The sequence below is a fragment of the Tauraco erythrolophus genome, chromosome 5 (assembly GCF_009769465.1).
Source record: "Tauraco erythrolophus isolate bTauEry1 chromosome 5, bTauEry1.pri, whole genome shotgun sequence".
In the NCBI taxonomy this organism is placed as follows: Eukaryota; Metazoa; Chordata; class Aves; order Musophagiformes; family Musophagidae; genus Tauraco; species Tauraco erythrolophus.
In genome coordinates this window covers 80015997-80041868 of record NC_141469.1, presented here as the reverse complement: position 1 = coordinate 80041868, position 25872 = coordinate 80015997, and the positions used below count along the sequence as shown (strand labels likewise).

At 43.6% G+C, this 25872-nt stretch overlaps 1 protein-coding gene across 2 annotated transcripts in view; it reads left to right on the top strand.

Annotated features, from left to right (window-relative positions):
- NPNT (nephronectin) overlaps window positions 1-22717 on the top strand; it is a 56453-nt gene extending 33736 nt beyond the window's left edge. Inside the window, exons 9-13 of one of the 2 annotated variants that reach the window (XM_086611636.1) lie at window positions 939-1301; window positions 13096-13191; window positions 13607-13705; window positions 18306-18562; window positions 21214-22717. In XM_086611636.1, coding sequence (XP_086467762.1) covers window positions 939-1301; window positions 13096-13191; window positions 13607-13705; window positions 18306-18562; window positions 21214-21309 — 911 coding nt within the window. In that variant the 3' untranslated portion in view covers window positions 21310-22717. Of the gene's footprint in view, window positions 1-779; window positions 1302-13095; window positions 13192-13606; window positions 13706-18305; window positions 18563-21213 lie in introns of both variants that reach the window. The other variant, XM_086611635.1, reaches the window with a different exon arrangement.
- The last annotated feature ends 3155 nt before the right edge of the window (window positions 22718-25872 follow it).

Here is a 25872-nt window from a genome sequence, read left to right as displayed (position 1 = left end):
ACTGGAGCTTTTAAGATCTCCAGTGAGATATAAAAGGCTAATTAACAAATAGAAAGTTATAAATAACAAAACAGACGTTCCTGCGTTTCATGTCTGCGGAAACTTCACTTGTGAAACCAAGTTAAAATGTGTCCTTTCTTTATGAAATACTGGGGGAGATGGTGCTGTAGGCACTATCACTGTGGTGTAAGTGGTGCTGAGTTCACCTTCTGCTCTTTGTGGAGGCTGAAAAAATGCCATTTACTTAGTTTCTTAGTGTTTAGCAAAGGTAAAGATCTAAATGAGGGCTATAGGGTTAGGTTCAGTCTCTGCCAAATGATTAACGATTATTGACAAGGAGAAAAGTTTAGAAGTGGAGAGGTCTGAAATAACCAATAACATTGGAGTCTTACTAAACTTGCCTCCACTTCTGAGTACAAACTTGTCCAGTTTGGAGGGCTGCTTAAACACACATCTTCCTGTCCATGTTTTTTTACTCACAGTGCTTTTGGGTAAGTTTTGCCACCTCTGAAAGCGAGTTGATGTGGGAATGGAAGTCTCTTGGTCTTCAGTCATTCTAAATCATCTCTAAACTGCTGTAATGAGAAATCTGTCTATCTAGAGAGATGTGATAATTCAGCAGTGCTGATGCTAAAGTATGTTTCTAATTAGAGGAAACATTCAGAAGATGCAAAATGATTTCAGCAAAGATTCTCCATGTCATAATGAAATACATGGTTAAGTTTTGGGAGCAAGAGACTTAGATATCCATTATGGTCCTGTTTCGATTCTCTTTGCAATTATTCCTAATGTTTTGATGGAACCACCTGGTCCATATCATGTATTCAAGGGCAACAGCATGCTCCCTAAGCGAGGCAGTGATAAAACCAACAGGATTCCTGATGTTGGAGGCAAAAGACAACCCCTCAGACCACCATATGTACCTGCTATTATTACAGAGAAGCCGGTGACCTGGCCAACGGCTCGTCCTACGCCCGGGCCAACGGCTCATCCTCCGCCCAGGCCAACAGCTCGTCCTACACGTGGGCCAACAACTCGTCCTACAACCAGGCCAACAACTCGTCCTACACCCAGGCTAACCACTAGGTATGTGCCGGTGACAACAAGGCCAGTGACGAGGCCTCCACCTCCAACACCACCTCAACCGACAACGTTGAGACCTACACTACCACCACAAAGAACTCCTCTGATAACAACTGAAGAGCCTTCACCTGTTCACACTGAAACTACATCATCTCAAGGAATTATAGATGACAACAGGATCCACAGGGATCCTCAGAAACCCCGAGGAGATGTGTTCAGTAAGTAATTTTACATATCCTTTCATTTATCAGAATTGTAGATGCAGTGAGGTGAAGCATGCACTGTACTCTTCGATTTTGGGTTTTTTGGAACATTTTATCAGTGAGAACAAAGACATGAAGGTGAAAGTGTTCATATGGTAAAGCTGAGCAAATAATTGATTTTATGACCTAACAAAAATGTGAGGAGGAAGTTCTGGATTAATTCAACCAAAAATTTCATGTTTTCTTCCTGAAATTACTTGTGAGTATATCATCCTGTATAAGTGCTTAACCTAATTATGCTTTCGCACAAAAGTTTGGGAGAACACAAGACGTTTTATTGAAAAACATTGAAATACAACTCAACTCCTAAATAATTAATGGCTTCAATTTCAGGGAGTTGAGAGTCACTCTTAGACAGCATATTTCCTTAGCTTTAAGAAGGGTAAGAAACGAGACCATGTCTGATTACCTGAAGACTCTGTTATGTCACCTTACTGTATGAATTCAAATAGTCTTCAATGTTTATAACTGAGCAATGGCAAAATTACATAAAAATAACAGAGGCTAATTTTACGGATTGCATCTATGAATATGGATAGATGAAAAGCTGAAGGTAGTAAAGATTCTCATAGCATGAACACATGTCATTTTAAGAGCTGCTCTGAAAGCTACAGCACATTTCTACACCAGCTTTAGTGCATGTCACAGAAGACATAACTGGCACATGCAGAGTTAGACGCATCTGCCAAGAAGTACTCAACGCCCGATTTCATCTTTAGTTCTGCCGCTAATTTTGGAGACGGAGAGGGTGTGCTGGAGCAGCCTTCCTCCTTCAGCTTCATGTACGATAAAGCTACTCAAGCAATGTAGTAGGAGGAAAAGTTTGCTGTCTCAAAGCAGGTGTACAGGCAGTGTGGGAGTTTTTTTCCGGTTGCTTTGGCATCTGTGGGGTAACTTCTTGAGCTGTGTTCTCTTAGGTCATTACACAGTGAAATATTTTGTTCCTTGTAAAAACTAGTTTGTTTTCCCTGTTGACATTTTATCTGTTGTAGATAGTTTGATAAATTTAAAATGGAGACAAAAGCTGACTTAGAATTTGGGAAGATAAATCCTGGTACTACTTGAAGGAGCGCGCTTTTGGATTTTTCAAGGTTATTTTTAAACAATCTATATTCAGTTAAAAATATAAAAACATTTTAATGTAAAATTCTAAAAGTAAAGACTCCTCAAACTTAATACAATGGGTACCAATAGTTAGAAATACAGAGTTCTGAGGAAGTTATTCTAGACTCTAGCATGTGCTTCCCAGGTGTTTTCGTGTTGCAAGTGTTCTCTGGAATTCTTAAGCAGAGGGGAAGTTTTCAACTATTTTCATGAACTTGTAACAATCATCTGTATAGCACTTATTATGGACAATTAGTCTTTCTGTATTCTCCCGAGAGGCTGGATTTTGAAGCTAATGCTTTCAGTCCCTACGCTCCAGATACAGGGCTTTGGAAAGTAGGAAAGTAAAAGCGTTTTGAGTTTGTTTTTTGACTGTAAGCTTACATTATGGTGCATATAACAAACACAGGACAGAATGATCTTTGCAGAGTGTTTATCAACTATTTATTTAGGTCAGCTGCCACCCTTGATAGTTTGTGATGTACATACATAGCGTCAGAGGCTTCAGTGCACAATACAGCAGGATTCCGATGAGTCAAGCACCAGCAACTGTTACTGGCCTCAGCAGGTGATACACGGACAGAGAGCTCCTCAGATCAAGTCAATAGATGTGTGTCTTTAATCCCATATTATTTCTTCTATCCCCTGCTAAAGATATATTTGATACACATACGTTTGTGACATAACCGTGTGACTGAAGGCATAATCTGTGCTCTAGATGGTAGGAATTTGCATGGTGCTAGTAGTGCGATCCTTAACGAAGCTGGTGTCTTTTGTCCTCTCTCTTGCTTTCCTTTCCACTCTCCTTTCTGCTCTTTTTTTGTCTTTTCTGGCCACTTTCAAAGTGTCATCTAGGTAGTGGTCACCAGTGTCCCCTCCCACCTTCTCTCTGTCCAGAGGCATTTATGTAGTGAGTGTGCAAAAGCATTTGTTCAGGATTTGAAACCTAGAGTCGGGTGCAAAGCAGTTCTGTTCCAGAATAATGTGCTACCTTGTCAAGGAAAGCGTTGCTTGTAGAGTAAGGTGTTACTTCACCTATTGAATCCTGTTACTGTAGGAGTGTGTGGGGAAGGGAAGAAGTTACATTTCCTTGTGTGGGACATCTAGAAAAGCTGGTAGAAAAGCTATAGCCACAGACATTACTACAGTGGGATGTGCAGGGCATGGCTCAGTGGGTCCTTGCCTGCTCTGACACTTCTAAGGATAACACAGAGACACTCATACATCCCCGGATGTCGTCACAGCAGGAGTTCGGCAACACGGGAGCGGTGCTGAGTTCCCGGGCATTAGCCGGGCCGCAGCCCTGGCTGCGGGCGTGCTCGTGGCCAGTGGCAAGCGTGAGGTGAAGTGCTTCAGCTCACATGCCTTCCACGTTAGCTTACTGGTGGCGTTTGCTGGGTGAGTTAAGCGTCGGCTTCGTGCTGGTGTGCTCCTGGCCGGCCCTGGCCCGGCTCCTGGCCGGCGGGAGAGCGGTGCCTGGCTCTCGCCGGGCTGCAGCTGCTCCGTGTGAGGCACCACAAGCTCAGGGCAACAGCAAGTGTAAACCAGGGCCTCTGGAAAGGCATTCCTCACCGCCAAACACAACCTTAACCACCACCGTGTTAAGACCATACAGGATTTTAAACTGAAATAACTATAACATTTAGGTAAGCACTGACGTGCCGCATGGATGTGCCAAACCCTCCCCATCTCCAAAAACGTTTGGGGATTTTTCACATGCCTCCGTATATCCTCAGGAAAGGGGCTTTTTCAGCTACTTCCTTCAGCTTCTTTACAATTGTTGCTGTTTTAATCTCACCTACATCAGACATCTTCGCAGTGTTCCTGGGTTGTGGATATGAGCTAATTTAGTTTGGCTTATACTGAGCCTCTTTATGTTCTTTTCCCCACATCATCTGTTTCTCCAGTTGAGGCAGCAAGAAGCTAGTTCTCAAAAACGAATTTGCACTATGGTCCCCATATGCCTGCCTGAAAAGAGAAGAGAAAGCCTTGCTCTTGCTGTCTTTGTTTCCCACGGGAGAATGCAGGCAGCAACTCAGTCATCTGATAACACTTATTGTCTTGGAAAACAGAGGAAAGAAATTTATGTTAGATGCACTCAGGTCACAAAGTAGAACTTAGCTTCGGTTTTGTAAAGTCTTCAGAAGAGTTGTGGTGTTGTCTTAGATGGCTGCTTCTTCATGTGTCACCAAGGGCTGTTGTATCCCAAGAGTCGCAAAAGGTAGTGCTTTATCACACAAGGATGGGCATAACCCAGCACGGAGAGCACGGTAGCCAGCAGCCGCTGGCAATGCTCATCTTCCAGCCCTTAGCATCTGCTGAAGACCTCAGTATTTAAAGTTGTGTTTTTAAACTAGGTAATCTTGTGATGCACGGACTTCTTCCTTCCTTCTTTCCCCCTTCAGGCTCTGAAGCCTAAGCCAGACTCTGACAAAGCAGCATGACAGTAAATGCTGCTTTGCTGAGCCACCTGAGTAGGTGGTACTGCTGTTGGGCAGTCCGTGGCAAAGGGGTAGTCGGCATGCTGTACGCTGATAGATGTCCTGGTGCACTAGCCCTGATCCTGCAAACATACTGGTGGCCTAGAATTGGTCCGCATCAGGAGAGGAAAAATACGTGGGCAAGTGTACTTGTTTTCTGCAAGCATCTCTCAAATTTTAATTTTTCATTGTTTAACCTTTTCCTGAGCTTACCCTTGGTGACTCATTGCTCCCTGTTTTCTCTGTTCGTTGTTACCTGACCTGCTGTCCCACACGCTGAGTAAACTTGTCCTAAGCTTTCACCTCAGAGCAGCACTCTTGAATGTGCTGCTCAGCTCGAAATCAGCTGAGGACCCGGGAAATTGGTCTGTGCAGTGGTGACAAAGTGGTGACAAATGACAATAATGCCGATAATTTTATTTAAATGCCTTTGCAATTTTTGAAAGGTATTGGTTTGTTGCATTTCTTTAGATGCTTCACCCCTTTTTAAAACTGCCTGCAATGACTTTGGGGAGCTGCTTTTTCAGAGAACAGAAAAATGAGTATTTTTTAAAATGGAATTCCTACACTTGGCCTTTGAACCACTTAGTCAGATGCAGACAGTGGAATCTGGCACCAAGGATAATCTTCTCCTGATATGGATATGGGGGGGAATGGCAATGAGGGAGGAATGCAGCGATGGCTTAATATTTAACTATTTCAGCACTGGTACAAACTACAGTGAAGTACAGAGGAATCTTTTCTGGTTACTCAGATGGATAAAGTCTCAAACAAATAGAAAGTACTTCTCAATAAGACTATGGATTTCTGCTGCCATCAGGATCTGGGTGATAAGCATTAAAAGCATAAGCTTAAAGACAAAGCATAATAGTAGGTGTCAACAGAGCAAGAACTAAATGCCTTATCTGTATTAAAAGAAAGTTCAGCAATTTTCCTTCTTAGCCCTTAGTGAAACTGAAAAGATTGGAATTAGGAGATTTTTCTCATAACAGCTATTAAAAAAAATTAAAGATTGGATTAAAACTTGATTTGTTTTCCTCCCCCTTTCAATGACTGAAAAGTGCAGTAAACGCAGTTATGTGATCCTTGGAGCTATTGAAAGAAGGGAAATGCTAAAAGCAAAGAATCTGCTTTTTTTTATTCCTTGATATCATTAGAGTAGCATCATTTTACAATTGCATTTCATTTGTCTTCACTGTCCTGGCACCTATTAAAATTTATTTGTCTTAATATTTAAACATTTAAGATAGGCACTTTGTTCCTGTTGGTACTCTGGAGCTAAATAAATCATAACAATCATTACAAGTCACACCCTCCATCGATCTTCCAGCTAGTTTTATCCCCAGATCTGATACACAAGCTTCTGGCGACTACTTTATTTCATTTTAGCTCCGTTTCCCTGAAACTCACTTGGCACTCTGCACCTCCTGAACAGCTGCTCATAGAAAAGCAGGCAGGCTACTTCTCAGAAAATCTTCTGGAAAGATATATAATAAGATGTTTGATTTAGGTCAAAGTTAATGAGCCTTGTGACTGCCTGAGAAACGCAAGATTGGACTTCAGAGTGGTTCACGCTGGCACCATCTCTCCCATCTTATGCAGATGGCACTGTAGAGGGTGGGACAGTCCATGGAAGCCCTTCCTGAAATAATTCTCGCTGCGGAACTTGGGTCTGCGGAGTTTTAGGCAACATGTCCTGGTCACTGCAGGTATCCAGATAAAAGGGTGAAGTATACCTCTCTGCCCCTTCTTTTTAGCCCAGTGTATATCAAAGTCTTCCCTGGAGGAAAACAGGGCATATTCTTGTTTACTAAGTCAGCCTGACCTCTGGACTACCCTTCCTTTGAGCTATTTTCTACTAGTTCTGCATGAGATCTCATCACTTGTGGGGGTTTTTTTTGGAAGTGAAATTTAATGACTTTCAATCATAACTGTTCAGTCAAAAAATCTTTGTCCTTTTTTATTGTTGTTGTTCTTAACAAATGGGAAGCTTGGTCACAATTATTGCGTGGAATGGAATTGCGTAGGAATGCAGTGCATGTTTTAAGACAGAACGCTGCATTTATTAATAGTAATAACAATTACTAATAACATAAAGCAGCACTCTGTGTTTTGTTTTGGTTTTGTAACACCAAACCAGTGATTATTCTGTAATTACAAATAACCTGCCATAGGTGCACATCATCTCTTCTACTCCCAATCTCAGCAATTAGCACGTAAATGAAAAGAAAGTCCGACTGTTTTCCCAAAGTTATTAAATGTTCCCCCCGACATTCGTGTATCTATGAAGAACTTCACTCATGAACTTTGAGAATATGGTATTGTTGATGTCTTGGCTCACTCAGAGCTTATAAAATTCTCCAAGAAAAAGAAGCCAAGTTTATATTTAACAAGCTTTATCAAACCATTGAAGTGAAGTGAAAAGCATGCTGATACACTGTGTAAAGTACACAGAAAGGGCCTGGAAAGCTTGCAGAAAATAACTGTGCCAAATACTTTCTCCCACGATCGCCACTCAGCGTGTTAGTCGTTGTAGCAAAAAGATGTGTACACATGGATCATATTTAGAGTCCTCCATCTCTTACGATAACTCTTGTTTCTTATCGAGTGCACGTTCCTCTAATTAGGTCTCAGCACTGAAGTGACTGGTTTAAAGCTCTGCAACACGTTCCTCTAGAAGTTCATAAGAACAGTGTTTGGAGAGGACTTCAGAGAAAAGTTTTGAAGAAATATTTTTTGCAGAGCTTTAATTATAGGCAAATATATCAACTTTAATTTGGAGAATGCTTGTATGTGTGCACAGATGTAACTCAGATTTGTATAAATTAACGTTGCAGTAGAAACGATATTTTAGGAAGTAAACTGAAGTAGTTTGGAAAATAAATTTCTAATATTTCCTATGGTATTTTCCATAAACAAGAGCTATGGGAGACTGGGAAGAGGATCCATAGGGCGAGCACATACCTTGAAACTGTGACCCCTGAGTATCCTACAAATCTTAGAGCATGGCAGTGGGTTTCCTCAAAGCTCTCCGCCACAATGTTCATTCAGAGCTCTTTAATTACCTATGAGTCTGTGGTCTGAGCCTTTGATCCCTAAGAAAAAAATGAATTCAAGGCACAGGGGAAGACGAGGAAGATCCTGAGGTGCAGAGCATTAAGTTCAATGTTAACCTAGATGAGGATGTAGGCATCCCATTGCGGATGATGGGTGCATGGGAGCCTTCAGGTGATGTCACTGTGAGGTTCCTCACAGGCTGGAGTCCTCCCACTGCGCAGGGAGAGGACAAGTTTGCTTTTCTGTCTGCTCCCATGGGCTGGCCTCTCTCCATCCCTGTGCCGAGTGGATGTGGCAGATGTGAAGAGGCCGCGTGTCCATCCGAGGCTAGCAGCTAGAGTACAAGTGGACGCCGCGCTCAGCAGTTGGGAAGCGAATTCCTGACTTGTTGTCCATAGCGTAGGAAACGAACAGTATGTTTTTTGCTTAGTGCAGTCTGGGAAGGGGAAAGGCAAGGTGATGGTCACTGGGGAGCAGCATAGATGTGTCTGGTGCGCAGGGACTGCTGCGTTCCACGGGGAGCAGCAGCGTGGGTGTAAGGCGAGGCGAAACTCCGCTGCGAGGGCGTATCCGAGGTGAGATTGCAGTCGGAGAACTGTCCTGCCACAAGTGGCAGTAACGGACTTGCAGGACGCCGTTAGTTTAGCAGTGTTTGTAAGTAACTGCTCCTACAAGATTTGCTGTCCCAAGTGACTGGCCACAGTGAGCCCAAGCAATGGAGTTACCTGAGCAAACCCGCTGCAGCCAAACGCAAACGGTGCCGATAGCTGCTGTGTGCACCACGGGGGCAGTGGTCTGGGCACACACGGAGAGATCCCCCACACATCCACCCCCTAAGCTACTGCTCCTGGCTCTCTGTGCCTGTCACGCAGCTAGAGCAGCGTAAGGGTGTGTGCTGTCACTGCCAGAACAGCTCGAACCGTCATAAGCACCTGTGCCAGGTGTGGCTGTAGTGGTACGAGGTGCTTGTTCAGCTGTCCTGCCTACACACTACACAGAGCTCTTAGGATTATACTGCTAGCAGGGATTAAGGGTGAATGAGGGTTTTGAACCTTCCTGTTTCGATTGTTTTGCTGCCCGAGGTAAACATCTTTTTTCTTTATATATTTCATAGAATCATAGAATCATAGAATCATAGAATGGTTAGGGCTGGAAGGGACCTTCAAAGGTCATCTAGTCCAACCCCCCTGCAAGGAACAGGGATATCTCCAACTAGATCAGGTTGCTCAGGGCCTCGTCCAACCTGGCCTTGAACATCTCCAGGGATGGAGCATCCACCACCTCTCTGGGCAACCTGTTCCAGTGTTCTACAACTGTCATGGTAAAAAATTTTTTCCTAATATCCAATCTGAATCTACCTCCCTCTATTTTAAAACCATTACCCCTTGTCCTATCACAACAGGCCCTCCTGAATAGCCTCTCCCCATCTTTCCTGTAGGCCCCCTTGAGGTACTGGAAGACCGCTATAAGGTCACCCCGGAGCCTCCTCTTCTCCAAGCTGAACAGCCCCAACTCTTTCAGCCTGTCCTCATAGGAAAGGTGCTCCAGCCCTCTTATCATCTTCGTGGCCCTCCTCTGGACTCTCTCCAACTGGTCCATGTCCTTCTTATGTTGGGGGCTCCAGAACTGGACGCAGTACTCCAGGTGAGGTCTCATGAGGGCAGAGTAGAGGGGCAGAATCACCTCTCTCGACCTGCTGGCCACGCTCCTCTTGATGCAGCCCAGGACGCGGTTGGCCTTCTGGGCCGCAAGAGCACCTTGCCGGCTCATGTTGAGCTTCTCGTCCACCAGTACTCCCAAGTCCTTCTCCTCAGGGCTGCTCTCGATCCATTCTCCGCCCAGTCTGTATTTGTGCCTGGGATTGCCACGACCCAGATGTAGGACCTTGCATTTGGCCTGGTTGAACTTCATGAGGTTGGTACGGGCCCACCTCTCCAGCCTGTCGAGGTCCCTCTGGATGGCATCCCTCCCTTCCAGCGTGTCGACAGCACCACACAGCTTGGTGTCATCGGCGAACTTGCTGAGGATGCACTCCGTGACACTGTCCACGTCACCGACAAAGATGTTGAAGAGGGCCGGGCCCAACACAGACCCCTGAGGGACGCCACTCGTGACCGGTCTCCACTTGGACATCGAGCCGTTGACCACTACTCTCTGAGTGCGGCCATTGAGCCAATTCCTTATCCACCGAGTGGTCCATCCATCAAACCAATGCCTCTCTAGTTTAGAGAGAAGAATGTCGTGCGGGACAGTGTCAAAAGCTTTGCACAAGTCCAGGTAGATGATATCCATTGGTCGATCCTTGTCCACCGATGCTGTCACCCCATCATAAAAGGCCACCAAGTTGGTCAGGCACGATCTGCCTTTGGTGAAGCCATGTTGGCTGTCACCCACCACCTTCTTGCTCTCCATGTGCCTTAGCATGGTTCCCAGGAGAATCTGCTCCATGACCTTGCCAGGCACAGAGGTGAGGCTGACCGGCCTGTAGTTGCCCGGGTCCTCCTTGTTCCCCTTTTTAAAAATGGGGGTTATGTTCCCTCTCTTCCAGTCATCGGGGACCTTGCCAGACCGCCATGACTTCTCAAATACAATAGCCAGTGGCTTGGCAACTTCATCCGCCAGTTCTTTCAGGACCCGCGGATGGATCTCATCAGGTCTCATGGACTTGTGCACCTTCAAGTTCCTCAGATGTTCCCGAACCTGCTCTTCAAGTACAGTGGGCGGTGGTTCATCCTCACAGTCCCTGCTAGTTCTTTCCACAGCTTGGGCAGTAAGACATAGAATGGTTTGGGTTGGAAAGGACCTCAAAGATCATCTAGTTCCAACTCCCCTGCCATGGGCAGGGACACCCTCCACTACACCAGGTTGCCCAAAGCCTCATCCAACTGGGCCTTGAACACTGCCAGGGATGGGGCAGCCACAGCTTCTCTGGGCAACCTGTTCCAGTGCCTCACCATCCTCTGAGAGAAAAATTTCTTCCTTAGATCTTATCTAAATCTGCCCTCTTTCAGTTTAAAGCCATTGCCTCTTGTCCTATCACTACACACCCTTGGAAAAAGTCCCTCTCCAGCTTTCCTGTAGGCCCCCTTTAAGTACTGGAAGGCTGCAATAAGATCACCCTGGAGCCTTCTCTTCTCCAGGCTGAACAGCCCCAACTCTCTCAGCCTGTCTTCATAGCAGAGGTGTTCCAGCCCTTGGATCATCTTCGTGGCCCTTCTCTGGACCCGCTCCAGCAGCTCCATGTCCTTCTTGTGTTGGGGACTCCAGAGCTGAACGCAGTATTCCAGGTGGGATCTCACGAGAGCAGAGTAGAGGGGCAGAATCACCTCCCTCGACCTATTTGACATAGTATTTGTGCATAAATGTACTGCAGGGCAATTATTGGCCTAGGTGGTGTGGGCTGTGCACATTTGTATGGTTTCTTTATGTTAAATACCAAAATTCTAATCATGTAAGCAAGAAAAACAGATTAAACAAACAGCAAAAATATATTACAAACAGCATATCCTTAAAAATTAACAGGACTTTACTACCCAAGGCAACCTAAAGTCCTTGAGGCTGTGTGGGCATTAATGTCCTAGACTGCAAACAGACATAATCCAAAATCAACAAAGGATTAAAAGAAAAAAAAGGAGATGTAATAATTCAAAAAATGACTACAATATTGAGGAGTTAATTGGTTTCTTACAGGCTTCAAGCTTTTCTAAAATTCATTTTTATTATACAAAAAGTTCATCCAAGATCTGTAGCCTGCAATATTACTTTTAAAATACATTAGCATTTGGTTGACCTTTTATCAGGCTGCTTATTTTGTCCTAATTCTGAAAAGCAGGAAGCCACTTGGTTCTTACTTTTCGTTTTGCTCTGTCTTCTGGCTTTAGAGGAGCTCTTGCAGCAGTGCTACTTACATGTTGTCCTAGCGCAAAAGAAGTTCCTTCTTCCCTTTGACTGTATTTCCTGAAAACAACAGTGCTGTGTTTCAGTTTAGAATTGTAAATCATCTCAGTTCTTCTTGTTCTCGCTTCCCTAAGAAGTCTATGAAGACATTAAGATGCTTATTTTGGCACTGCAGATGGAAAACACGTCAAGTTTTTAATAGATCAGGCCCTTAGAAATACCGTAGGTGTCGGAGATGTCTCTAACATCTAAGGATGTGCCTGACACGTTACTGCTGTTACTCCTTGTGCGCTAGACCCGCCTCTAAAAGAGGAATTTCCGAGACAGCTCTATCCAGTGCAATCTGTTTATCTCTAGCTGACAGCTGTCCATCAGGCATGACATCCGTGTGTTATTCCTGGAGACTTACACAGACTGGCACAGTGTCTTCAGAAGTAAGTGGAAGTCTTTGTAGCCACCTGACTTTGGCAGCCATCGTTCCAGCAAAAACCTCTTAAATTTCAGGTAGTCCTGGCTGCTCAATGCCCAGTGACCTCTGGGCTCATTAATCCCCAAGAGCGTTCCTTCTCCTTGTAGCTGAGAACAGCAGCCGAAGGACAGACTGTGTTGGAAAGCAAAAAGTATAATTACAGTTGAATTCCAGCTTCCACTAGAGCTCCTCCCTCTCAGCTCTCAGTATAATCCTGGTATTTGTTTAGGGAGCTCTAATCCTTTGCAGATAGATGGATATACCTTCCGCTGTGTTTCGAAGGTCAGGTGCACGTCGGCCTCTTCCAAGTCCGACTGCCTTCTGTCGAGATTCTCCTGTAAACATCTGTGGAAGGTTTGAGCAAGGACTTTAATGTGGCTTCATTTTACTGAGAAACCGCTATCCTTAAAAGTGCAATTTGAGGGGAAGAGTGTGCTTCAAGGTTAAAGCTTTTTTCCTTTTTTTTTTTTTTTTCCCTGGTTAAAAAGGAGCTTTCATTTGCAGAGCCTTTAGCAGATTTGGAATCACCTTTTACGGAACCCAGATAAATGTTACAACATAAATCGTAAATCATACAGGCATAAAGTTTATGAATCTTCATGGCAAATATAATTAGATATATTGAATGCTCCAAGAGAAGCACAATGCCTAGAGCTACTCTGCTGGTTTTTATTCGAGATAAGGAAGTAGGTCACTAACTCCTGTTATCTCATTCATGTCTGAAAAACTGCTTTTCTCACAGTTCCACGCCAGCCTGGAGTGAGCAACAATCTGTTTGAAATACTTGAAATTGAAAGAGGGATTACCGCCGATGAATTTGAAGCAAATGATGACCCAGGTAAAGATCACATCTCCTTTTCGGGGCCTAGGCTTTAGGGTTTTTTTAAATTTCTGGAGTTTTTACACATTTTTAAAGGACTCTTGTGTCTTAAGCCCCAAACTATGCTTTGTAAAAAGAAAAAAAAAAAAAAAGGGCGGGAAAAAAACAAGAAAGAAAAAAATCCCCACCCTAGGTGAACCTTTATAGTTTATTTTCATAACAGGTTTAGCTTAAAACAGTGTGAATGGTTAACAATAACAATAGCAACCCTTTCATTGTTTTAGTATTTTTGTAGATTCTTTTCTAGTGCTCCTCCTGCTGCATTTTATTTTTGTATTTACTTGCCATTGTCAAGCACAAGGGAAATGGCTGTAGTTCCCCCCAAAACAATCAAAATAACTTCTTTTTTGACCTTCTGCTCTGTTCTGCCTAGGTGTGCTGGTACACAGCTGTGATTTTGATAGTGGACTGTGTGGATGGATCAAGGACAAAGATGATGACTTGCACTGGGAACCAGTGAGAGACGCATCAGGTAAGATACCTGTGCGCAATCACCTCCTGTAGTTGAAGAACCACCCAGGCTTGAGGTTGATGACAGTTCTTGTCAAAATTTATGATGACATAAATGACAAATTTATGACAAATTTACACAGCTTCTGTTCCCTTTAGTTCTGGGATATGTTTCACACTCCCTCCTCTTCTGTGAATAAAAATCAAAACTGAGGATTACCAACACGAAAGACCAGTTGAGAATTTGCACTCTGTCATAGCTGGTAACTACAAGAGGAGTGTCTCTGAAGGAGGAGTAACCGTATTCAGTAAAAGACTATCTGTCTTAAAGGAATCAGAAAGAACAAAAATGTGGACTAGAGAAAAGCTTTTATTTATGGGGAAACAAAGCTTATTTTTCAAACCACCACGCAAACATAATTATTTCCATATTACCAGCAAAATTATAGAAAGTACTGGAAGTAGTCTTTGTTCTGCTGCCAAATACAATGCTCTAGTTTAACCTCTCAGTTTGATTTTATTGATTTCTACTCTAAGTTACAGCAACCTGTATATAGGAAATACGTTAAGTAACTGGGAAGGAAGACAAGTTAGGCGCTAATATGCCGAAACTTCACCAAGTTGAGTGGGAGTGTTGATCTGCTTGAGGGTAGGAAGGCTCTATGGTGTGATCGGGACAGGCTGGATCAGTGGGCCGACGCCAATGGTATGAGGTGCAAGAAGGCTCAGGTTCAGGTCCTGCACTTGGGTCACAATAACCCAATGCAATGCTACAGGCTTGGGAGGAGCGGCTGGAAAGCTGCCTGGCAGAAAAGGACCTGAGGGTATTGGTCGACAGCCAGTTGAATAGGAGCCAGCAGTGTGCCCAGGTGGCCAAGAAAGGCCAACAGTATCCTGACTTGTATTAGAAATAGTGTAGCCAGTAGGAAGTGGTTGTCCCCCTGTATGCGGTGCTGGTGAGGCCACATCTTGGATCTTGTGTTCAGTTTTGGGCCCCTCACTAGAAGAAAGTTGAGGTGCTGGAGTGTGTCCAAAGAAGGGCAACGGAGCTGGTAAAGGGTCTGGAGCACAAGTCTTATGAGAAGCAGCTGAGGGAACTGGGGTTGTTTAGTCTGGAGAAAAGGAGGCTGAAGGGAGACCTTATTGCTCTGTACAACTACCTGAAAGGAGGTTGTAGCGAGGTCGGTGTGGGTCTCTTCTCCCAAGTAACAAGCGATAGGACAAGAGATGGCCTCAAGTTGCACCAGAGGAGGTTTAAATTGGATATTAGGAAAAGTTTCTTCACCGAAAGGGAAGTCAAGCATTGGGACAGGCTGCCCAGGGAAGTGGTTGAGTCACCATCCCTGGAGGTATTTGAAAGATTTGTAGATGTGACACTTAGGGACATGGTGGACTTGGCAGTCAGTGTTAGGTAACACTTGGACTTGATCTTCAAGATCTCTTCCAACATAAATGATCCTGTGATTTCTGAAAATGAGTATGTTTGAGATGGTAAAAAGTGCTCTTGCAATGAATGTTAGCGGTGTGCACTGGCCACTTGGAGGATAGGAGAGGACTGGCATCAGCCCTGGTGGTCAGCCAAAGCAGTGGCCCCTTCCACTCGCACACCTCTCCTGGTGTGGTCCCAGCAGAAGTGCACATCTACGGTGCTGGAAGCTAGTCCTGTTTTGTCCCCTCTCGCTTTCACCGAGTGGCACTGCGAGGTTGGCCGTCCGTGCCTGCGTACCCTTCCCCCAGCAGTGCCTGCCCCACAGCACTGGGGATTAGACACACGTCTCTGGCTCCCCGTAATGACGGGATTACTTCATCCCCAGAGGAGCAGCCTTTGAAGTGCACAATGCCTACATTATGTGAGGGGGTGGCAGGCTTGGGAAGGAAGCTCGTTCTCCGGCAGTAAAACGGTATAGGTTAAGTTCAGGGAGGGTGAGGGCACTGGGAGCTGTTTTCCTTATGCACCACCTCATCACAGGTGCCTGTCCTTACGCTGCCATTGATGAGACAGTCATTTGCCACCGCAGCAGGTGACCTGCCACCTTTTCCGGGCTAAGTGGAGGTGGGCTGGCCCCCTCCCCACCCACAGGCATGCTCTCGCGTTCCCTGTGCTCCTCAAGATACTTAAAAAGTCTCTTGAATGACTCAGACTGCAGAGCTCCTTCCTCCTGCAGACGAGAAGACAGGGAGCTGTCTCCTGCTTGCAGACTGGTGTTTTAAAAAGCATCACACGTAATTCAAACGTCTGTTTGAAACAATAGATTTAAAAGCGCTTTGTTTCTGAGAAAGCAAGTAGCTCAAAGCATATTATCTGTACTTAAAAATTGGTGTTAATACATATTAAGTTCCAGAACTATGATTTTTAACTGACTTTTTTTTTTTTTTTTTCTCTCTCCTGCATTGCTTTCCAGTCAGGGACAATCTCAGCTTTTCGTTTCCTGTGTATGTTCTGCTGCTGTTGACATAACCTGTTAAAACTGGTCCCTTGAAGTCACCCACCCACCCCCTCCTGTCTAGAATACCTTGTTGCGGAGGTTTATTTTCACAGCTTGTTCCTGAGTGTTTGCTTTCACCTTTCAAAGTTTGCCGTTTATTGGTTTATCAGAATCTGCATTTTGCTAGGTGCCGTGCTGAAGCCTGAGAAGCTTATCTGGCCTGCAGAAAATGATGATCTGAGGGGACCTTTTCCTGTAGGGGCTTGCCCACAGATAGGTTGGCTTTGTGCTTACCTAAATCTGTTTCCCATTGATGGGATTCAGTCACTGTAACTGTCTGAAACAGATGCAGTTAATGAGTCAAGCCAGTACTTTTATAGTGATATAAGTGTATCTACAACAAACAGGTGCAGTTATTTAAACTCTGTTGTGCTTATTTTAGCCATTAGTAACCTTGATGCAAAAACTGCATTAAAAAAAACAAAACAAAACAAAAAAACCCAAAGAAAACAACCAAACAAAAGCAAAACAACAACAAACTTGAATGGATCCTTGGACAAATGAATCCCTGTGCATGCCCAAGTGCAGATCTGGGGCCGTAGACAGCAGCATAAGACTTTGTTAAATCTCATTGAGACCAAAGAACTTCCAAAGCAATGTGGAGGTAGTGAATTGGAGACGAGGCTGGCTTTCCTTTTAAATGTGGGACAAGCCCTGGTACGTTGTCGTTAAATCTCACAGCTTTGGAGGGAGACAGTTGTGGATTTCAAAAAGAAGCTTTAAAAAAATAAAGCTCTGGTTGAGTAGCAACAGGGTGACAATTTAAATGAAAAATATTTTTCTATTCTATAATTGAGTAAAGACTGTGCATGTCAACAATATTACAAAGCCCCAATATTTCTACATCAGTTTCAACTAAGGAACCCAAATGCCACTTTTACCTGGAGTTCATTAAACTTGGAATTTTTCATTAAAAAAAAATTTAAAAATCTGATCTCATTAAGAAAGAAAAAGACTCTTAGGTTCAGAGAAAGATCAGATTTTTAAAAAAAAAAATTTATTTTTTAAAAGTGAACCGTCCTCTCTTTTGGTCATTTCAAATTTTAAAGTTATCATCCACCTTGCAAAAGTTTTAGGAAAAAGTACAAAGGAAAAATACAGATGTGGGTTTTCTCCAAGATGTGGAGTCTCATTTACTGTAGTTTTGTGTGCCTGTGTGAAAGGGTGCATGGGACTTACTTATGGAAGTGTATCACGGAATCATAGAATGGTTTGAGTTGGAAGGGTCGTCAAAGATCATCTAGTTCCAACCCCCATGCCATGGGCAGGGACACCCTCCACTACATCAGGTTGCTCAAAGCCTCATCCAACCTGGCCAACACTTCCAGGGATGGGGCATCTACAGTTTCTCTGGGCAACCTGTTCCACTGCCTCACCACCCTCTGAGTGGAAAATTTCTCCCTTAGATCTGATCTAAATCTGCCCTCTTTCAGTTTAAAGCCATTGCCCCTTGTCCTGTCGCTACACGCCCTTGTCAAAATCCCTCTCCAGCTTTCCTGTAGCCCCCTTTAAGTACTGGAAGGCTGCAATATACACATATATACATATATATATGTGCCTTTCTAATGTATATGTGCCTAGCTAATCCAGATTCAGAGTTTAGATGATGGTTAAATAAAAAGGCTGTGCTGTGAGACTTAACATGTTAACACAGTTCCCAATCAAAAGGAAAGGGACAGAACCGTAGCTCATTTACACGATAACATTTATGCTGCCCTTCTCATTCCTCTAGGTCATAGCAAAAACTGCAGCTTACAAGGTGCATAAATGTACCCAGTAGCTTTAATGTCACTGTGGGTTTAGAATCGTGCTGTCCCCAAGGGGTTGTCAGAAATGAATACGTGAGATTTTCCTTTTCAAAAGAGGTGTTATTTGCTATGTAAAAAAAGAAATGAGATGGTTAAGACGTAACCTGGAACTAATGTAAACGGGAGACCAGCACTGTAAATCCTACCCTGTGGGAGGCAAATGCATCAGTTCTGGTTCCCGTTCCACAACTGTATGCCTTATTTAAGGCTCGCTGGAATTTGCGGCGCTCTTTTTTATTTTTTGATTTTGTAACGACTCTTGCGCATTTGGTCCTGTAACGTAGTAGAATTTAAAAAAAAACCATCCCAACTGCTTTTTCTTCTGCAGGGGGGCAGTATCTTACCATCTCGGACCCCAAAGGCAAAGGCGGCAGAGCGGCGCATCTCGTCCTGCCGGTGGGTCACGTGGCTCAGGCTGGCGACCTGTGCCTGTCGTTTAGGCACAAGGTGCCCGGGCTGCATGCTGGTGCCCTCCAAGTCTTTGTCAGGAAGAACGGTGCTCACGGACCAGCTGTTTGGGGAAGAAACGGAGGCCATGGCTGGAGGCAGACACATCTGACTTTGCGAGGACGAGGCATCAAGAGTGTAAGTACCAGTACGTGTGCTGTGCTGCCTTTCGTTTTTTGTTCACGAGAACCTGAAGACGCTTAGACGGTGTAGCACTGAACTGCTTGTCTTCTGGGTCCAATTTCAGCCCATGTTTTACTATTTTGATCCCTGCCAATGGAATCACATTAAGGATAAGCGAGTCATTGTGCATTTTGTCAAATTATTTTTTTGCATAAAATGCCACGTACAGCAGTAGACACTTAGGAAACTATAAAATATCCTGTACTGATGCTACCTCATAGAGCCTGTTTTCAGGGCATCACCACGTAGGAAAGAGCAGTCTAATGAACAGTGGCGTACTGTACAGGGATTTCTAAAAACCCTGTATCCAGATTCTGCATGAACAATGCTTGAAATCCTAAAGTGCCATGAAATAGGAAGCGTCATCCCTTGTGGATTAATAACTGGCTAAACCAGGGCAGAGATATTGAAAATAAGTCTTTTTCGATAATGCAGGGAGGCAACGTGCACTCTCACATGGTTTTATGCTTTGGCATGCCTGCAGCCGATCTGGACAGGGAGGTAAACGAGGACCTAACTATGCCAATAACACAAAATGATTTAGTGCAATCAAAAGCAGCTGTCTGCAGTGCCACAGAGAATCCTTTAATACCTGGAAATCTTAGAAACACTGAGTGATAAACTGATATATCAAAAGCTCAGCATTTTTCTTCAACCTCTGCTTAGCTTTGAAGGTAGTTTCTATTTCAGATCTGAAGAGGCTTGGGTGCTTCAGGGCCTGTTTTGCTCTGACTTACATCAAGTGTCTGCAAAAGCTCACACATCATAATGTTCCTGGTGGGAGCGGGCTACAACACTCGCACAGTATATGGTTCTAAAATTAATATTAAGGCTGTAATTACTGCAGTTAATTTGCTGAAAGCTTTACCTCGGCAAAAGCAATAAAGACGCCAGACCTTCTGTTAGCTGTAAACGAATAACAGGACTGAGAATGTGGAAGTTTATAGCGGGTGGACAATATGTTTGCCCCATTCTTGCCCTTTTCCACCAAGTTTAGCACTTTTCGCAGTCCTCAGGCCTGTCTCACCTGATAGAGGAGTTCATTAAGTGTGTGCTGCCAACATGTCTGGCAGAAAAGCAAATGGGTGTTAGAGATGGTGAAGAAGACCTGCAGTGCCCCTTTGCTCTGCCCCTGCCTCGGCAGCAGCTGTCAGCCTGGGTTGCCTGTCGGAACCCATCGCTGGCCCACAGACCAGAACTGCCTCACGGCGCCTTACGGAACAGTCGAATTTGGGATCTTTTCCAGCCAGCACAGGGAGGCCTGGGCTGCTGGCCTGAACCGCTGTGACGTTTATTCCAAGGATCAGGGAATGAGAGAAAATGCCAGATAAGAAGGGAAGGCCTCTGCCCCAGAGAAATCGGGAAGAAATATGGAAGCTTTTTCTAGCTTAATTAGCTATTTTCTAGCTAATTAAAAACCAAACACAACTAAACACTAGCAATTTTAGGGGGGCCTACTGGGAACCTGAGGAGAATATGAACGGAGACCAGAATCCTTCATCACACTTTCTAATGAATTAGGTCTGTGTAAATTATTTCTAAAGCACACCAAAACCTGCTCATTTCTAAAAAAAAAGTTCATTTATTCAACATAGAGTTGAATAAAGAAATAATTTCTAAATTATTTTATTTCTAAAAAAAAATTTAGTACATTCAACACCGAGTTTCTCTGACCTCCTCTGTTCCTACTCCTTATTTGAAAGTATGCATTCAGCAAGCATCCAAATTATTTTTAACTACACAGCTGAATTTCTGACCTATGAATCTGTATTAACTCTTTCCAGCTCAATGATAACAGCAGACTCTTACAAAGTTTTGCTGTAGGCTTCACATAATTTTTAAGCCATGGTCAAAAACACCGACCGTATTAAACGGTTCAGGCTTCGGAATCCACAGCAGCAGCGGAGGTGAGCAATACTGGTTTTATGGGAAGTGTTTCTTAAAGTCAGCTGGGTATTCTGTATATCGTCTCTGATTTGTGCACCAGTCCTTCTAGTTAAGCTTTGTGGTTGTTGGATTTCTCCTACTCAGGGTAAATCGGAGTGCTAATGATCTGCTTAAATCCATGTCCAAAGTTCTACTGCCATTTTGCGAGGAGCCAGCGCTTCTGTGGATTACTCTTAAGTCTGCAGAGGCAAGAATTTGTTAAATAAAAGATGGGTGTTTCTAGTTCCCACAACCAAGGCAGCTGCAAGGTGCTTCAGCCATGGAAAGCTCCTCTGTTGGACAAGGTTTTTCAGAATGCAGAGGAGTTCATGTGTTTGCCATGAGGGACAGTGGAAACAGTGCAGAGATGATACGTAGAAAGTACCTGAGATGCTCTTATGTGGAAGTTTATCTCACCTCAGCAGATGGTGCAACTGGAGCAACTCTGTCCTGAACAGCAGTTCTTCATAAAGCTCCCGCCAAAGTGAAGAAGGGAAAGGATCAGAACCAGAAAAAAACAGCCATAATTCTGCGCAAAATAAATAGCCTTTTGTGAGTCAGTTACGATTGCCTGAGCCTTCTTACACTTTTGATTTCTTACTGTTGAGACCTCTCTTGAGCAAAGCTTCTTTCATTTTACCTTATTTTTTGCACTCAAATCATTCTGTTTCTCTTCCCAGGTTATTTTCAGAGGGGAGAAAGGGAAAGGAAGAACTGGGGATATTGGACTAGATGATGTGACCTTGAGGAGAGGACGCTGCTCTGAAGAGCATTAGCAAAGACAATGGACCAGCACAGTCATCTCCTCTAGTCCTTCTCGTGCTATTCCTACCAAGCTTTGAAACAGAACTGTGCGAAAAAGAAGAAAAAGTTGGAGAGTGACAACTTCTTAGCGCTCTGCTAAGTGCAATCTCACTGAAACGTCACTTAAAAACATGGAGAGCACCTCCCAGGATTCAGGAACTCCAGCCATGTGCTGGTTGTTTCTATTAGTCCTTGCCCCTACATCACATTTTGTATGTAAAACTGTATCCCCTGTTGCGTGCTGAGTGCTGACACAAAGAGCACTTGTGAAAAAGGGACAATTAGTTACAAATGGTGGCAAAAGAAAGCTCCAGCTCAGAAAGTTTTAGGTGTTAACTGATATTATTTTCCCATGGTGCGACTTTTTAATTGCTTAGATTTGATGGAGAGTGGGATCAGCCTGGCTTCAGAGTCACCTCAGATCAGCAGAAGCCTGGACCTGAAATTTGGCCTACTGCCAGTGACCTCTGACGAAGGGTTTGCCTCTTATTAAGTAGCATTTATTTTGGTGTTGCATCTGCACTGACGAAAAAGCAGGTACATAGAGTAGGCGCCGCATCCTGCAACGTCGCTGCTGCTGTGTTTTGTGTGTACGTGTAGGGTTCTTAATGTATTTATGGTTTTAATGGTCACAGACTCTGGTTGCAAGGTGAGTGGCAGCTGTGCTTCCTTCTTGCACACGGCCGGAGTGCAGCCTATTTTTGATCCCGCAGGTCCTGCCAGTAGGTTTGTCACCAAAGTCAGTTAATGGTGCTCAGCGACAAATGCGGGTGCAGTTTTTCACGCTGTAACGTGCTGAAGGCAAAAGCCCAAACCCTTCCCTGATGCAGACTGGCATCTGATAACGCTGCACAAGGTTGCGTTTAGCTCAGGAGCAAGCCCTAGAAAGCTCTCAGTCCTGCAAGAAACTCCTGGTTCAGGTGAAGACTGGGCAGCCTGGAGAAGATAACCCATCGCCACCACCAGGACTGTTCCCTTCCCACAGGTGGTACAGCCCACCCGTGAACAATTCAGACCGTGAAATGCCTTGAGTGATCTGCGTCACGTGTCCGTATCCCATCCATCCCTTCTGTATATAATAAACGTTTTATTCTTTAGGACTAGAACAACTGTTAGCTCTAGCTGGAACTAAATATTTATCAGAACTTTGGATTAATTTTTTAGTTATGTATCATGCATGTGGTGTGCAGTTTCCCAGGGAATTCTTCTGTTTGGTTTGGGATTTTTTTAAATGAGGATCATCACCGTCGTCGCTGCTAACAATTCTAAATTTCACAGAGTAATTGTAACATTTAAGAAAACCACAACAGATGGATAAGGTGTTGTTAGTGGCAGCCTTAAAGCTTCAAAAAGCTGCTTCTTTGTATATGTAGAAGAAATAGATCACAGATGTGATCAGCTAAATGTCAGCTTCACATCACGTGAAAAAAAAAATCATTTTAAAAAATCATGTTAAGCCTTGCACCAAGTCCACAGAGACAAAATTACAAGACCATTGGAGGCCGTATTCCAAACCTCTGTTTCTGATAAAGTGCTGTTTTGAAAATATTTTTCCAATTTGTCCTCGAGGACAGGGCACAGTATGTATAGCAGAAGTTTACTTGCCCAAACAGATCGTCTCCTGCGAAACTGTATCAAGAAACATTTTGAAAAGGCAAAAAAAACCCCAATGCATTTGTAAACATTTTAAAACTATTTTGCTTCGAATATGATCATGATCTTTTTCTCGTATGTTACTTTGTAATATGTCAGAAATATTTGTGAATAGTTGAAGTACCTTGTCCTTATTTTAAAGTAATCAGTAAAGGAGGCTGTTACTTGCTACTAATTGGAAATCTTGTTTTCATTTCTGGTTTGAAAGTCGTATTTTTATTGGAGTGAAATGAACCAAAAGATGACAATTCAACCAAAATGAAGTAGCTCTTGTTACCATATTTAAAAATAAAAGTATATTTCACTGTAATACGACATTATATGTATTATTCAAAAGGAAGAATGATAATTTTCAAGCTAGCTTTTTTAAATAACAGTTTCACAGATAATTGAAGAGCTTCTGCAATATAAAATATTTTACAAGAAGCAGCTGCCATAGTTCCAGACACTACCGCACCTGCACAAACTGTTCTATTCTTTGGCATCTAACAAGATTAAAACATTTCAGTCTGGCTCATCTACGGTGGATGAAGATGGTCTTTACCACATGTTCCTGCAGCTTTCTGAGATTGAGACTCCGTGGTTAAAATGGAAATCTGTCTCCTCGCTACGCAGGACTGAAATGGCCCTTAGAGCCCAGAACTTGAGTGAATTTAGAAGGTAAGAGAAATCAGTACTTGGGTGACACGAGGAGGATTTGGGGGTTGGAACTAGATGATCTTTGAGGTCCCTTCCAACCCAAACCATTCTATGATTCTAAATACTTGGGAAAGCAGAAGAAATTGCACTAAATTAACATGAAAACTTTTATCAAATGTACTGTATAACCTCTTGCCAGCTTCTAATTTAATGTTTTAAAAGACAAACTTTTTTTTCCCCGAAAACAGACTGAAAATAAAAATTCTTCATAAATTACAGGTATCGTGACTGGTGGCAGTGTGCATTTATTGCATTTGCTGCCATCAAAGTGAGCACAACAGAAGGGACCGATACAAGATTTTGTTTCCAAATTCTGTTCTGTAGAGTCACCTCACCTCTCATCAGAGCCATGTCACTAAGTCACTGGTGAGTGCTTTCAATAAACCCATTTGTTCTGGAGAAAAGCTTCCCTAGGTTTCCTTCAGCCAATAACCCCAGACTTGGAGGTCGAAACGTTAGTTGTAATATAGTCGGCGATTACAATAACCGCCCTAACAAGGGTCAGATTAGTCATGAGAAGACAACCCTGAGCAGAAGAACGCTCAGGACAGCGGCTTCCATCCTCCTCATGGAGAAAAGACGCAACAGTAGCCCCTGCCTCCAACTCGAGCTCCAGGTCTCTGTACACGCCCCATTATAGGTGGTTCCTCCCTGCAAAGGAGGGATAGTCTCAAAGGCTGCTAAAATCCGAGACTTTGGACCAAGCTATGCATTGTGACAGCCACCTTGAAACCTGTTCACTGCATTTAAAGATACATAAACTCTAGCTGTCTGTCCTTAAAATTTCAATTGCAAGTGTTAGAAAGAGTCATTAGTTGTCAACTGAGGCCCAGTTAAATCCTATGCCATTTTTATTTATGAAGATCTATATCTCAAACACCAAGTTATCAAAGTTTTCCTGGTAATTAAAACACTTTCCTACCTGCTGTTTTAGCCTGATGTCCTCAAGTCACACAAGGCTTTATGACTTCAGCTTTTTCCACACCAATTAAAAAAAAAAAAAAAATCAAACTGAGTGATGCATTGGTGTACACCGGCAAGTTTAGAAGGAAATAAGAGACATTTTAGTGGTAAGTTCCAGTAGTGGTTTGCAAGAACACAGAAACATCCTCAAGTTTTGCAAGTTAAGGCCTCGTCAGAGCACATCTACTGCACCAAATGGACCTAGCGATGAGGGAGGGAATCCACTTTGAATGGCCATAACTAATACTTTATTTGGTTGAGAGGAAGATGCCAATGGACTGAAGACCTTCAGGAAACACAAAGACACCTTCACCAGTGCAGACTGAAGCACCTGTAGAGCTCAGACACCAGCTCTGTGTAGGTTTTCAGGACTAAGCCCAAAACGAATCATACCACATTCTAGCTGCTCTGCTCTTACCGATTCTCCTTGTATGACCTCTTCCAAACCCAAACCCTGCTCCTTTGCTTTGAAACAAATTTTCCGCTAGACAGTGCTCTCTTGCTGGTTGCTTTGGGCTGAGATAGCCTGTTATTTGAAAAACTAATTGTTTATTTTTTTAATTTCTTTCTCTTCAGCTTGACAAACAGCCTGGGTAGCATTACTGAGATCAGGACAGCAGTTTCTTTTCATAGCAAGTAACCCAATTAATGGATCCAAGTGCTCCCTGGACTATTTATCTTAGGTTGCCTTTTTTCTCCCAAGAAATCTCTAATTTAACTCCTGAGAGCCAGATGGGATATTGAGCTTACATATGTCAAAAGCATAGATCTGTCCCTGATTTTCTTAATAACATGTCAAATGACGAAGCAAAGTGGACCTGAATTTTCTGCATAAAGACAGAAATAATTCCCTGCAGAAATAATGGCCTGCTCTTTAGATCAGGTACTCCCCATCATTATTTTTCCTTAAGTTACTTCCCAATAGCTGTTAAGAATCAACCAGTTCTTTCTTTACTCTTAGTAACGTTTAACCTCATTCAGCAGGACATGGTCAGATTTTTGCCGCTTCTTTACCGTTTCCCTGTACTCCGGTGATTAAAGGACTCCCCAAGACCCAGGAACAGGGCTCCATTGCCATCCAGCCACTGTTTGACAGGTATCATCACAGACACCACATCCCTAGAGCAAAAGGGCCACCTCCAGGGCACGTCTGTGCTCTGTGCACCTGGCAGCATTACGTATCGTTGCACACGTGTGTGCGTGTGTGTGCAATGATAGTA